The sequence below is a fragment of the Trifolium pratense genome, linkage group LG1 (assembly GCF_020283565.1).
Source record: "Trifolium pratense cultivar HEN17-A07 linkage group LG1, ARS_RC_1.1, whole genome shotgun sequence".
NCBI lineage: Eukaryota > Viridiplantae > Streptophyta > Magnoliopsida > Fabales > Fabaceae > Trifolium > Trifolium pratense.
Window position 1 is genome coordinate 11,639,368 of NC_060059.1, and position 13,809 is coordinate 11,653,176.

Here is a 13,809-nt window from a genome sequence, read left to right on the forward strand (position 1 = left end):
GGAATTGAGATTTAGATTCTGTGCATTCAAAAAATGATGCAGTCTTGTACTTGTAGTTAGCGAGTTTTAGATCACTCAATGTTGATCGAATAGTCTAGATTTTATCTCAAAATTTTATATTAAATTAAAATAAAAAACTATGTTGTAATCTGAACCGTTTGATCAACCGCAAGCAGACAAAAGAGAGGTTTTCCAACAAAAATACACATTGCGTTTGCATTTGATCTTACCCTTTCTACCAGAATCTAGAAACTGGCAACGTCCTTTTCAGCCAATTCAATAACAATACAATCATTACTTTATTATCATATCATCCGGTTTCCAATTCATTCACAGAATCAGCACCCTGTTTTCGTTTCCCACAAGTAACAATAACATAATACAAATAAATAAATCATTAAAAATAAATAACACGTGTATATATAATATATGGCCGTTTGTGTTGCATTGCGTCTATAAGCAAAGTGAAGTAGAGAGAGAGAGTAATTGGTAAAAATTCTGTTATGGCAACGAGCAAAGATGAATCATCAGAGAAAGCACAACCACAACCACAACCACAACCAGTGATGGTTGTTGCAATCGACGAGAGCGATCACAGTGCTTACGCTCTCAAATGGACTCTTGATCATTTCTTCACCGCCGGCAACAATTCTGTTTTCAAGCTTGTTCTTGTTCATGCTAGACCTTCCGCTACTTCTTCTGTTGGTCTCGCTGGTCCTGGTATAATTATTTCTTCTATTTCAATTTCATTATACTTTTGTATTGTTGATGTTGTTTAGTTTAGGTAATTGAATGAATGATTTTGTGGTTAGTGTACACAGGAGCTGCTGAGGTTTTACCAATTGTGGATTCTGATTTGAGAAAAATTGCTGCTAGAGTTGCTGATAGTGCTAAACAACTTTGCATTAAGAAATCGGTAATCATTTCTATTTTTGTTTCTTCTCAACTTTCTTCAATTTGATGCTTTTCAATCTCTGTTTATTTAATCATATGAACTATGAAGCAACAACATGTTTGATGCGGTGAGAAAAATTGATTTTGAGTGAATTGATTATGTAAAGGTGATTCTAATTAAAAGTGAGTTGAAGATAAAGTGATTTATGTTTGAATATACTCATATTTGAGTGTAGAAATCACTTTTGGAATCAAAATTTACAATTTCTAGCTTCAAACTCTAGAGAAACCAAACATGTCGAAATCAATTCTACATTAACAACTTTTTGGGTCGGGTTGATGTCTTCTCTGGTGGCCTGGAAGCTGAGGGGTGTCTTTCTGATTATGGGATTAGGATGTGGATCTCGATTAGATGATGTTTGTTTTGGTGTTTATTTTCGGTGTCATATACATGGCGCCTCTGTGACTGTTATGTTGTTCCTTTTTCACCAGTCTTTGTCCGTCTGGTGCAGAGACTGAGTTAATAATATATTTGCCGTTCAAAAAAAATCTACATCTCTAAATCAATTTGAACCCCTCTAAAAGCGGAGCCAAACATACATGTATAATCTTGTATTTATATATTTTGCTTTTGGAGTGGCATTATTGAGTTTCCATATTCATGTCTCTTACTTTATACACCTGCACCGCACAATCATTAGCTGATAACTTAATTTTCTCAGGTAAATAATGTAATAGTGGAGGTTGTGGAAGGTGATCCTAGAAATGTCCTTTGTGATACAGTCGACAAGTACCATGCTTCAATCTTGGTTGTCGGAAGTCACGGTTATGGGGCTATAAAAAGGTACGGTTTCATTCTGGTCACAGTTATCGTACTTGGTTTGCAATGATAGGTGATTTTGATTGAAGTATAATAAGCACTTTTCTGAAACTTGTGAATGGCTTATACTCTGATTTTGCTGAATTTAGTTCTAACATTTCCAATTAAGCCGATATATCGTCACAATATTGTCACAAACACAAAATTATGTTGCCAAAAACTTGATTAAATGTAATTTGCCACACTTAATATAATCTGCAGATCAGATAGGCAGCAGTAGTTTTTGTGTGTCACCTGCATATTATATGTATAAACTTTTCACATACAGTTTTCTACGAAATGTTACCAATTATAATTTTTTATAAACTCCATATGATCATTTCGATTTTAACCAACGATAACACGTTTTGTTTTGTAAGTTCATTTGACTTTTTCATCATAATCTCCTAATTCAGTTATACTTTGAATTTGCAGGGCAGTTTTAGGTAGTGTGAGTGACTATTGTGCTCATCATGCTCATTGCAGTGTGATGATTGTGAAGAAGCCAAAAACCAAGCACTGATCTATATTGGCATATCCTACAAAAATAAATATATACTTTCAGCAAAAGCAAAATAGTAATGTTCTCAGAAAGTTTGTGACTTAGTTTATCCTATGGCATTTGGCTTTGCAGTTTATGATAGAAAGTATGTAAGTGTTGGATTGTTGTTGCCCCCTTACCCGGGGCCTTATTTTATTTTGTATATGAAAATTTCTTAGATTAATGTGTATCTAAAAACTGTCCCCCCCGCAAACTGACTGTTGTTTGCCTTGATAAATTGAATGAATGAAAAATATAATACTCCCCGAGTCTTAAACATAAGCAAAATAGAGGAATCGTATATGTGCTAATATTTCTCTCTTCATTTCTTATTGGAAAGTTTGATTGCTGACATTATTTTGGTAAAACACGAGGAAATACTGGAAAGAGAGGTAAGCCACAATCGTCAGCTCCTTTGTGTAACAACACTTTAATGCGTACAAATTATAAAACAACTACTGGAATAAGTGTCCAACAGAAACAAGTGATGAATCGTTCTTCAGTTCAATTGCACCAACTTGAGAGGATCTCCCACCTTTCAAAAATTGGCTGTACCATTTTGCAGAGAGCTTTGGATATCTTGTCAACTCTGGATCATTCCTATCAACATAGTACAGACCAAAGCTTGATTTATATCCATCCAGCAACTCAAGTGCATCAATGAAAGACCACGCGAAATACCCCTTTACATTTGATCCATTTCTGTAGGGAAAAATATGAGAAAAAAGATCAGATAATGTTTCAAAGCATAGATGTTTATGTCAGTTGTGTTTGTTTTTATATCTGTGTTTTTCGACATTGTTTTCATTTATTGGATATAAGTAACCACATACCTCAAGGAATCAAGCATGGTACCAATGTATGCATGCAAGTATTCCACCCTTGATACGTCATGGAGTGATGCATTGCTTGCTGTCCGTTGGCCTAACAAGACAATCACGATTTTCATCAATAATTCAATCCATTGGAACTCTGCTTATGAAGCATTAGTTTAACAGCGATAACAAGCGTTATGAACGGTTCAGCAAATCATTGTTGAACCCTTGGAGACTTAATTACATTTCCATACAATTGAAGATGGAAAATACTTGAAAATCATAATATGCAATAACTTAATCAACATCCAAAGACAATTTCTTAAAAGAGACTCATTGCAATCAAATGTAATCTTGAATGAGAGGTAAACATACCATTTTCATGGATGAATATAGGAGGATTGCCATAAAGTATCTTGAATGTATCCAGCACTTCTCGTAAAGCCAGTGGTGCCATAGGGTACTGAGTCAGGTCAAGTCAGATAGTTGTATAGCGAAGTAATCTCGTGATTGAACAAATTAATTAAGATAAAAATTATAATTAGCTTTTTAACTGTTACCTCTTCCTCAGCAAGTATATCCTGTAGAGCTGCAAAACCACGGAAAAAGGGGAATAATTCATTTTACTCTACCAATTACTATTTAACAAGTGATAAACATGGTTGTGTGCACTAATGAAAAAGTGAATCAGATGATAAATGATGTTAGTGTTTCACAAGTTGAAAACATCAGAACCACAATGAAAAAGATGAGGTGAATGCAATTAGTACAGCAAGTTTATATCTCTTTAATCTTTGAAATTCACTATGCTTAAACATAATAAAACGCGTACCAAGTAGCTGTGCAGCGGAGTCTAAACTAAAATCTCTCAGTTCTATCTTCAGTGCATCAGGAATGTCTGTTCCATTAAATTTGGTGTAGTGAATTATGCCAATAAAGTCATAGGAACCCTTAACTTGTTTGGATTCAAGACTTGTGAAGGCCGGAATCCTTGCACCTGCATTTGCCTTCATAATTTTGGGATAGTCTCCGTGCAACAAAGGTTCCATAATCCTGCAATAAAATAGGCACATAAGACTTGCATGTTTAAATTAGGAAGAAGAGAAAATATTTCAACCAATTTTAGAGTTAGTAACTCACCAACCAAAATAAAAATCACGGATTCGTTCACATGCCGCCTTGTCTTTCTCTGTATTTTTCAGAGGAACTATCCCAAATGTATAGAGAGAAATACCAACAAATCCATGTTGTTCCTCCTGAAATGTATTTAGTCTCTATGATCAACATTATTTTCTTACAAAGTTTCTATATATCGGTAAATATTAAAAATCTAGTATATATAATTTGAAGCCATTGCGAATCTATAATCTTGAGAGTAGAGTAACCATAACAAAAGAAATTCACAAAGAAAAGTACACGGTACGAAAAAAGATTAGGTTATATACCCTGTACTTTCTTCTATACAATCTCACAGCTGAAGAATGCGCTAACAAAACGTGATGAACTACCAAGTACGGTTCAAATGTTGAGTTGCCCTTAGTGCTCTCTATAACACAAAATGGAGGAGAACATCGCTGAGGTGGGGTGATTGCTTGATCATAACTACCTATGGCAAAGATATTGGGCTCGTTCACAGTAGTCCAATACTTGACTCTATCGCCGAACTCTCTAAAACACACATCTGCATAGTTTGTGAAGTCTTTTCTGCATCAACATTCAAGTCATAATTCTCATTTCTGTCAAAAGTTGCAATATAAGGATATTTCTTCCTAATAAACACATTATTTAGGATAAGAAATCTTCAAAACATTGAAGTGTGTTTGACGAAAGATCATATGAGCAAGTGAGGCGAGGAAAATCATAATATTAACTATAAACTCGAATTAAGATGATTAATCACATAGTGACCGACTTTAGGGAACTAACGAGTAACGAATAGTCTTATTTTATTCCTTAAGATGAAGGTTTTTCCTAGATTTGAGGGTACCGCGCTATATTTTATTCATTATAATGTATACACTATAGGAGCACCGAACATACATGACATCACGACTAAGCCATCCTTCATATTCATCCTCAAGTGCCTGTGGGAGATCATAGTTGTGTAGTGTGACATGTGGTTCGATTCCTGCATAAGCGAAAGACTTGTATTACTTGAACAAACATAAATTTTGAATGAAATCTTAATTAAGGCATGTTTTATCTTGAATGAAATTAAGAAACTCGTAACTAACCATTGTTAATGAGTTCATTGATGAGATTGTTGTAATACTGCAATCCCTTGGGGTTGACAGGTCCTCTACCATCTGAGGAGAAATAAAAGCATTTTCAAACACATTCAGTCTTTACTGCAAAAGTACATAAAGAACATTAAATTTCATTGTTTATCACTGTGTACTAAAGTTTTAAGTTGAGTAGAATACTCGGTATTAATCTTGACCAAGAAATGGAAAATCTATAAGCTTCAAGGCCGGTTTCAACCATGAGCTGCACATCTTCCTGCATCAACAGATAAAGAATGTATCACTAGGAAAAATTAGACAGATAGAAGCTTTGTGTACTGTTTACCTTGTATTTGTGGTACACATCACATGCTACATCTCCGTTTTCTCCGTGCGCAAACCCTTTTTGTAAGAAAATTATAGTATGAGAATTGGTTTATAATGCTCAATTAAAGTGAATGATATAGTTAAATTGTACATACTATATCATATTCCCAGTTTGTTTCATTTCACATGCAATGATAGTTTGATACCTCACTGACATTTTGAAACATACAAATGATTGTCAGTCACTATAAACTCTTCGCCCCCAACACTATTGGGGGCTTGCGGTGCAAATATAAATAGTGGATGACCCGATCAGATGCCTGATAGCAGCGGATCGTGGAGAGGCTCTAATACCATCGGGATGTTAAAAAGTCCTATAACGTGTGTTTATTATTAAGGACAATCTTCACTTAACCAACCTTTTTATAAAGGTATATTCAAGTCATCTCGGAACAACCGATGTCAACTTCTTAACGAACTTTTTACTTTTTAGGCCTTGGTGTGAAACTTGAGTTTTTTCTCAATAATATTAAAATACATATAAAAAATTTCCAAAAATGATAAGAAAAAAACAAGAAAAGAACTAACCAGCATGAGCAAAGGTATCCCAAATGCTAGGAGTTCTTCCATCTTCATTAGCAGCTCCTTCTACCTGATAAGCAGAGGTACCTGACCCAAAAACAAACTCATCTGGAAAATCATATCTGCTATAGTTATAATCATCATCATTACTCAACAACACCCCTACAGCTACAGCCAAGTTTAGAAGCAAAAAGAAAACAAGGATCAAACATTTTGCTTGTTCCATCTTCTATGTTTTCTGGTATTCCTCAAACTCAAACAATTGTGTGGTTCCATTTTTTAAGTGTGAGAAAAAAAAAAAGACAACACCAAATTTCTTGCCCCTGAGGATAAGAAATAAACACCGGAGCACTTAAGTGGTTTGTATATTTCCTTAATTTATAATTTTTTTAACATTAATTTATATATTTTTAATAATATATATATAATAGCTGTTCTTTTTTTCTTTCTTTTTCTCAATGGAAGTATTCAATAAATATCATTTTTTTTTTTTTTTTTGTGAAATGTATTAGAGATGCTATAAGATTATGTCTCGGACAACTTTTTTTTTCATAAAACAAATGTTTTTATCATTAAATTAAGGGTCTTGTTAACATGTGCCCTTAGGGCACATGTTAAGATATACCAAAATAGAAATTCAACATTTAATGATACAAGAAATTTAATGCTTCAAAAGTTAAAATGGACCAATTAACATTTAATAATTTCTATTTTTGCTTCCTTAACATGTACCTTAAGAGCACAAGTTAACATTCTCCTTAAATTAATAAATCACATCATTAATTAAATAAGATATGATGGAACGAGTGTATAAATTTAATGGTAAAAATATATGTATGGTACAAGAATATTTTAGAAACTGATTTTTAAGGGTTAATTTCTAATTCTTTAAAAAAATTGAAGAACCAAAATTTTATTTCGAAGATTAAAATAGCGATTTTTTTTAATTCTTTTAAACAACCCACCGACACGTGTCGGACACCGCGACACGCCTAATCATAAAAGTGTTCGTGCTTCATAGGATGTGAGATTGTCTAGATAGAAAAAGAAAAAATTACATAAAATATAGAGATGGCAAGTTGATGTGTCACAAATAAAAAAATATTAAAATTTTGGTCAAGCCTAACTCAATTTTACAAAATCAATCCGTAAGATGAGAACTATATGGTACTCTTTAAGACACCCGTCACAAGTTTAGTGCGTCAATAGATGCATGACTTCATAGCATGTGGTTCACCAAATCTTGAAGAGAATGTAATACTATGTTAAACATTTTGTTCTATCTAATTCAATCCTATGCCATAAATTTTAGGTGTTGCTCAAGTTGTGATTGATTAAGTTTTGAGTTGGAAAATTGTACTAGTACTACATTGCCCAAATAGACGGCACATTGCTTCTAATAATGAGTAACTGCTTACTAACAGATTTCTTAACCACCCAACCAACTACCAACTAACTTAAGAAACTGAAACACTTTAAAAAGAAACACCACTATGTAGCACCACACTAAAGCATACAAATTATTCATTCTTGAGTTCAACAGAAACAAGCAATGGATCGTTCTTGAGTTCAATAGCACCAACTAGAGCGGATCTTGTACCCTTTAAAAATTGGCTGTACCATTTTGCAGAGAGCTTTCGATATCTTCTCAACTCTTGATCATTCCTATCGACATAGTACAGCCCATAGATTGATTTATATCCATCCAGCAACTCAAATGAATCAATGAAAGACCACGCAAAATATCCCTTTATATTTGATCCATTTCTGAAGAAAATAAGACATGACAACGAAATTTATCAGATAATGTATCAAAGCATCGCGTATCATTTATTAGACGATAACTTGCTTCAAAGACAACTTTGAGATATAATTGTTCAACAGATAGTAAGATGGAGTTGCAATCATATACCTCAAGGAATCAAGCACACTACCGATGTATGCATGCAAATATTTCACCCTTGATACGTCATTGAGCGATGCATTGCTTGCTGTCCGTTGGCCTAACAAGACAAACCCGATTTTCATCAATAATTCAATCCATTGGAACTGATATTATTTATGCAGCATTAGTTTAAACAATGATAACAAATGTTTCGCAAAATCATTGTTAAATCATTGTTTACAATTTCATGCAAATGTTAGTTGTTAGTATATTATACTTCTATCAGAGAATGCAATTTATTATACATCTATCAACATCCATATACGATTTTCCTAAAAGAGTGTTGTAATCAATGAAATCTTGAATGAGAGATACACATACCATTTTCATGAATGAATATAGTTGGATTGCCATAAAAAATCTTGAATATATCCAGCACTTCTCGTAAAGCCCATGGTGCGACAGGGTACTGAGTCAAGTCAATAAAGATGGTTGGTATAGCGAAGTAATCTAGTGATTGAACCAATTAATTACGATGATCATTATAATTAGTTTTTTAACTGTTACCTCGTCCTCTGTAAGTATACCCTCTTGACCTGCAAAACCACGGAAAACAAAGGAATTATTCATTTTTGCTCTGTTTAAAGAAAAATGATTTATTTTGCTCCACCAATTATTCAACAAGTGATACGTGCGCGCTGCGGAAAGGGGAATCAGATGCTAAGCTAAACGATGTTAGGGTTCAGCTAGTTGAACACAACATAATCATAATGACAAAAGCAATTAGTACAGCAAGGTTATATAGCTTTAATCTTTAAAATCCACAATGCTTAAACAGACAATACATACCGAGTAGCTTTGCAGCCGTGTCTGCATAGAAATCTCTCAGTTTTGTCTTCAGCGCATCAGAATTGTCTGTGACATTTAATTTGGTGTAGTGAATTATGCCAATAAAGTCGTAGGAACCCTTAACTTGTTCGGATTCACGACTTGTAAATGCCGGAATTCTTGCACCTGCATTTGCCTTCATAATTTTGGGATAATCTCCGCGAATCAAGGGTTCCATAATCCTGCCATAAAATAGGCACATGAGAATGTCATATCCTTATACAATATAGTCATAAACAGCAACAAAAAATATTATAAGCCTCAAAATTGATCTTAAATGATATAAGGAACCGAGAGTACTTAAATATTTAAAGTAAGTAGAAAAAATATTTCAATCAATTTTAGAATCAGAAACTCACCAACCGAGATAAAAATCGCGGAAACGTTGACAAGCTGCCTTGTCTTTCTCTGTATTTGTATGAGGAACTATCCCAAATGTATAGACAGATATACCAACAAATCCATGTTGTTCCTCCTGCAATGTAATTAGTCTCTAAGGAATCATGAACATTATTTTCCTACAAGGTTTCTGTATGTCGAAAAATATTAAAAATCCAGTATAAAAGGTTCAGAACCCAATAAGGGTTAAGTATATAATTTGAAGCCTTTTCCAATCAAAACATCTAGAGAGTGACAAATCCACAAGAAAAGTACTGGTGTGAAAAAAGATTAGGCGATATACCGTGTACTCTCTTCTATACAATCTCACAGCTGAAGAATGTGCTAACAAAATATGATGAACTACCAAGTATGGTTCAAATGTTGAGTTGCCCTTAGTGCTCTCTATAATACAAAATGGAGGAGAACATCGCTGAGGTGGGGTGATTCCTTGATCATAACTACCTAAGGCAAAGATATTGGGCTCGTTCACAGTAGTCCAATACTTGACTCTATCGCCGAACTCTCTAAAACACACATCTGCGTAGTTTGTGAAGTCTTTTCTGCATTGACATTCAAGTCATAATTATCATTTGTCAAATGTTGCAATATAAGGATATTTCTTCATAATAAATACATTTTTTAGAATAAGAAATCTTCAAAGCATTGAAGTGTGTTTGACAAAATATCATACAAGCAAGTGAGGCAAGGAGAATCATAATATTAACTATAAACTCGAATTAAGATAATTAACCACATAGTGACCAACTTTAGGGAACTAATGATTAACGAAAAGAGTCTTATTTCAAGCATCAATCACATAGTACCACACATAATTTTATACATTATAATGCATAATTTTGCTTATAAAGTGTCACGGAGGGAATACACTATAGTTGCACAGAACATACATGACATCACGACTAAGCCATCCTCCATATTCATCCTCAAGTGCTTGTGGGAGATCATAGTTGTGTAGAGTGACATGTGGTTCGATTCCTGCATAAGGGAAAGACTTGTATTACTTAAAAAAATATAATTCTTTTCATGTTTATAAATTTTGAATGAAATCTTAATTAAGGCATGCTTTAACTTAAATTGAATTAAGAAAACTCGTATCTAACCATTGTTAATGAGTTCATTGATGAGATTGTTGTAGTACTGCAATCCCTTCGGGTTGACAGGTCCTCTCCCATCTGAGTTTAAATAAAAGCATTTTCAAAGACATTCATTCTTTACTCCAGAAAGAAATAAAAGTAATCTAAAATTCACCGCACTTATACTATAAAGTTTAAGTTGAGCAGAATACTTGGTATCAATCTCGACCAAGAAATGGAAAATCGAAAGGCTTCAAGGCCTGTTTCAACCATGAGCTGCACATCTTCCTGCATGAACAGATGAATCATATTAAAAAATGTATCACTGGGAAAAATTAGACAGATAGAAGCTTTGTGTATTGTTTACCTTGTATTTGTGGTACACGTCACATGCTACATCTCCGTTTCCTCCGTGCGCAAACCCTTTTTATAAGAAAATTTTAGATGAAAGTATGAGAATTGGTTTATAATGCTCAATTAATGTGAATGATATAGTTAAATTGTACATTACTATGCTCAATTAATGTGAATTGGTTTTGGACTATTCCAAAAGCTTATAACTTAAGACATATCAATGGTTTTGCATCAACAATTATAGTTTCATTTCATATAATGATAGTTTAATTTCTCACTGACATTTTTAAACATACAAATGAGTGTCACTCTTTATAAACTCTTCCCACTTAACACCATTGGGGTTGCGGATATAAATGGTGGATGACCTGATCAGAAACCTGATTGCAACGGGTTAGCGGATTGTGGAAGAGGTTCTAATACCATCTTAGAATTGAGAGTTAGGCCTAAGTCAACCATACAAAATCGGTCTGTAAGGTGAAAATTGTCTTTATTTTATAAACATATATTCAGACAAACCTTTTTAGGCCTTAATGTGAAACTTGAGTTTTTTCTCAAAAATATTAAATACATATCATAAAAAAAATTAAAATACATATCATAAAAAATTCCAAAAATGATAACAAGAAAAACAAGAAGAAAAGAACTAACCAGCATGAGCAAAGGTATCCCAAATGCTAGGAGTTCTTCCATCTTCATTAGCAGCTCCTTCTACCTGATAAGCAGATGTGCCTGACCCAAAAACAAACTCATTTGGGAAATCATATCTGCTATAGTTATCATCATCATTATTACTCAACAACACTCCTAAAGCTACAGCCAAGTTTAGAAGCAAAAAGAAAACAAGGATCAAATATTTTGCTTGTTCCATCTTCTATGTTTTCTGGTATTCCTCAAACAATTGTGTGGTTCCATTTTTTAGGTGTGTGGAAAAAAAGACAATACCGAACTTCATTCCCATAGAGGATAAGAAATAAACAGTCGAGCACTTAACTGGTTTGAATATTACCTTAATTTATATTTTTATAATATCATTTTAAATTTTAAATTTATTAAATGAAGATACTAATGAATTTACTTATCAACCCCTTCTCAATTTTTTTATTTTTAGACACATATTTAAATTAAGGGGCATAATTGTATTTTTACAATATTTCAAATCAATAAAATATTAGAATAATCAACTAAAATAATATATTAGTTTATATTTTTTTTTATAGTTGTAATTTTTACGAAGACATATATTTTTAATCATACATTAATATATGTACCTACTTTTTTCATATATTGATGCGCGTACTTATTTTATTTTTTTATATTTTTATAATTTTTATGATGACCTATATTTTTACTTATATATAAATTTTTTCTATGCCTATTAGATCTGGATGGGCTTCAAATTCAGTCAATAAAGGTGTGTGATCAAATTTGTAGAAAGGAAGGTCATGAACTTCCACCTCGGGCAACCAAATCCTCCAATTAAGGTTTAGCACAGTGTCAAGTCTTTCTAGGATGGCTGGTTTATTGTTGTTTCCATGTTTTGTCTATTTACCAATCCCATATCATTTGACTTGTCAAGAAAATCTTCTATATGCGTTGACAAGTCAAAAAATATTCTTAAACATTCTTAATATATCCTTTTAACCTTATAAAAGAAAAAGATTGTCACTATGAAATTAATCATTTTAAAATAAACATATAAAGTTCTAAGAAATTACGGAAGCAAATATTAAAACTAATTTAATTCTTTTAGTGTTCTTTTTTTATTACTTCAACATTTTTTAAACTCAATATACAATAAAGTGAACTATTGTATGATGACCAAAGTGAATAATCCGGACCTGACTTCAATTTTTCCATTGTCAAAAATCGAACTTAGATACACCAAATCTACTCCTTTATATAAAGTACATTAACCACTTGCACTGAAGTTTGAATTTAATTAGATATGTTTCTTTTAAGGCCCGTTTGGATTATTTATTTTTAAGTTTATGAAAAATAGCTTGGAAATACAATAAACAATGACACAAAGATTAAGGGAAAATTTCTCAACCGTTTGTTTCAATCTAATGGTTATTATTCATCCCTCTAACCCTCTCATTTTAAAACATTTCTCACTTGAAAGTTCCTATATATATATATATATTGAAAATACTTACTTGGTCACAAACCCAAGAACAAATTATTTAGGCACACACTCACAAATTAAAAAAAATTTAATATTGTCACATCATTTAGTCATTTTTTCTTTATTTAGTTTACTCATGTGTATATGACTAAATAATTTTTTCTTTAATCGGTGCCCAAATAAGAATTCCTCTATATGATTAACATATGAATTCTTTAAAGAAGAATTAGACATATAAAAGAACCATCATCCTTCAAGTATGGACTCACATTTACAAATTACATATCAATACAAATATCAATATATAGTAAAAATTACATATATAGTAAAAATTTAAAATCATATCTAAAAGAGCAGTGATATTCTAACATCACATTTTCGACAACAATTGACAACAATTTCAAACAATGAATAAAAAATATTATTTTCTTTCTCTGTTTATTTTAATTCCTTTTTATTTTGTCAAAAAAATCCCAACTTCAAATCAAACCCAGAAAAGGGCGATGAACACGGCGAAGTTTGGAACCTGTCCCACAATTGGTTTCCGTCTCTCTCCACTGTGTTTCTCGACCATTCACCACTCGTCGCCGCCATCCGTCCTCACCACAACAACCACCACGATGACAGAGTTAGCAGTGAGAGAAAGAGATCTGGTGGAGAGAGAACAGTGAGAGAGAGAGAGAGAGAACGACCGATAGACATAGTGGTGGTGAGGTCGGCGACAGTTGTGGTGGTGTTGTCGGATCTGACCGGATTGGTGGTTCGAGAGAATGAAAAAGTTGCAGTGGAGAGAGATGTAGCGAGGAAGAAGAAAATGAAGCGTGAATTTGAGAATGTTT

At 33.0% G+C, this 13,809-nt stretch overlaps 3 protein-coding genes across 7 annotated transcripts; 1 reads left to right on the forward strand and 2 right to left on the reverse strand.

Annotated features, from left to right (window-relative positions):
• The first annotated feature begins 333 nt into the window (after positions 1–333).
• Positions 334–2,570, forward strand: LOC123923558 (universal stress protein PHOS34-like). Of its 2 annotated transcripts, none has more exons than XM_045976285.1 (4): positions 334–720; positions 813–916; positions 1,617–1,738; positions 2,189–2,570. In XM_045976285.1, the coding sequence occupies exons 1-4, from the start codon at positions 504–506 to the stop codon at positions 2,274–2,276; spliced, it is 531 nt and encodes a 176-aa protein (XP_045832241.1). In that variant the 5' UTR covers positions 334–503; the 3' UTR covers positions 2,277–2,570. The 2 variants fall into 2 exon arrangements, with proteins under 2 accessions (XP_045832241.1, XP_045832302.1); XM_045976346.1 differs by having other exon boundaries at positions 446–720; positions 822–916.
• Positions 2,571–2,597: 27 nt separating this feature from the next.
• LOC123922979 (hydroxyisourate hydrolase-like) lies at positions 2,598–11,822 on the reverse strand. Of its 4 annotated transcripts, none has more exons than XM_045975686.1 (13): positions 11,758–11,822; positions 6,247–6,516; positions 5,678–5,733; positions 5,533–5,608; positions 5,344–5,415; positions 5,150–5,237; positions 4,555–4,813; positions 4,250–4,365; positions 3,942–4,162; positions 3,670–3,698; positions 3,485–3,572; positions 3,128–3,218; positions 2,598–2,996 (listed from the first exon to the last, which is right to left on the reverse strand). In XM_045975686.1, the coding sequence occupies exons 2-13, from the start codon at positions 6,464–6,466 to the stop codon at positions 2,750–2,752; spliced, it is 1,563 nt and encodes a 520-aa protein (XP_045831642.1). In that variant the 5' UTR covers positions 6,467–6,516; positions 11,758–11,822; the 3' UTR covers positions 2,598–2,749. The 4 variants fall into 4 exon arrangements, with proteins under 4 accessions (XP_045831642.1, XP_045831763.1, XP_045831603.1 ...); XM_045975807.1 differs by lacking the exon at positions 11,758–11,822 and adding an exon at positions 5,814–5,868 and having other exon boundaries at positions 6,247–6,387; XM_045975647.1 differs by lacking the exon at positions 11,758–11,822 and having other exon boundaries at positions 6,247–6,610.
• LOC123923192 (hydroxyisourate hydrolase-like) lies at positions 7,538–11,854 on the reverse strand. Its single transcript, XM_045975899.1, has 12 exons — positions 11,494–11,854; positions 10,856–10,911; positions 10,701–10,776; positions 10,516–10,587; positions 10,303–10,390; positions 9,696–9,954; positions 9,373–9,488; positions 8,975–9,195; positions 8,693–8,721; positions 8,507–8,594; positions 8,153–8,243; positions 7,538–8,007 (listed from the first exon to the last, which is right to left on the reverse strand). The coding sequence occupies exons 1-12, from the start codon at positions 11,711–11,713 to the stop codon at positions 7,761–7,763; spliced, it is 1,563 nt and encodes a 520-aa protein (XP_045831855.1). The 5' UTR covers positions 11,714–11,854; the 3' UTR covers positions 7,538–7,760.
• Positions 11,855–13,809: the final 1,955 nt, after the last annotated feature.

Bases quoted from the DNA above. Each gene is read 5' to 3' on its own strand.
- LOC123923192 (XM_045975899.1), bottom strand. From the start codon at position 11,713: ATGGAACAAGCAAAATATTTGATCCTTGTTTTCTTTTTGCTTCTAAAC. The intron at 9,955-10,302 runs GTATGTTCTGTG...ATGTCAATGCAG, and splicing joins TGGCTTAGTCGTGATGTCAT to AAAAGACTTCACAAACTACG. The intron at 8,008-8,152 runs GTATATGATTGC...TATTTTCTTCAG, and splicing joins AGTGTGCTTGATTCCTTGAG to AAATGGATCAAATATAAAGG.
- LOC123922979 (XM_045975686.1), bottom strand. From the start codon at position 6,466: ATGGAACAAGCAAAATGTTTGATCCTTGTTTTCTTTTTGCTTCTAAAC. The intron at 5,734-6,246 runs GTTAGTTCTTTT...TCTTACAAAAAG, and splicing joins GGATACCTTTGCTCATGCTG to GGTTTGCGCACGGAGAAAAC. The intron at 4,814-5,149 runs GTATGTTCGGTG...ATGTTGATGCAG, and splicing joins TGGCTTAGTCGTGATGTCAT to AAAAGACTTCACAAACTATG.
- LOC123923558 (XM_045976285.1), top strand. From the start codon at position 504: ATGGCAACGAGCAAAGATGAATCATCAGAGAAAGCACAACCACAACCA. The intron at 721-812 runs GTATAATTATTT...TTTTGTGGTTAG, and splicing joins TGTTGGTCTCGCTGGTCCTG to TGTACACAGGAGCTGCTGAG. The intron at 917-1,616 runs GTAATCATTTCT...TAATTTTCTCAG, and splicing joins AACTTTGCATTAAGAAATCG to GTAAATAATGTAATAGTGGA.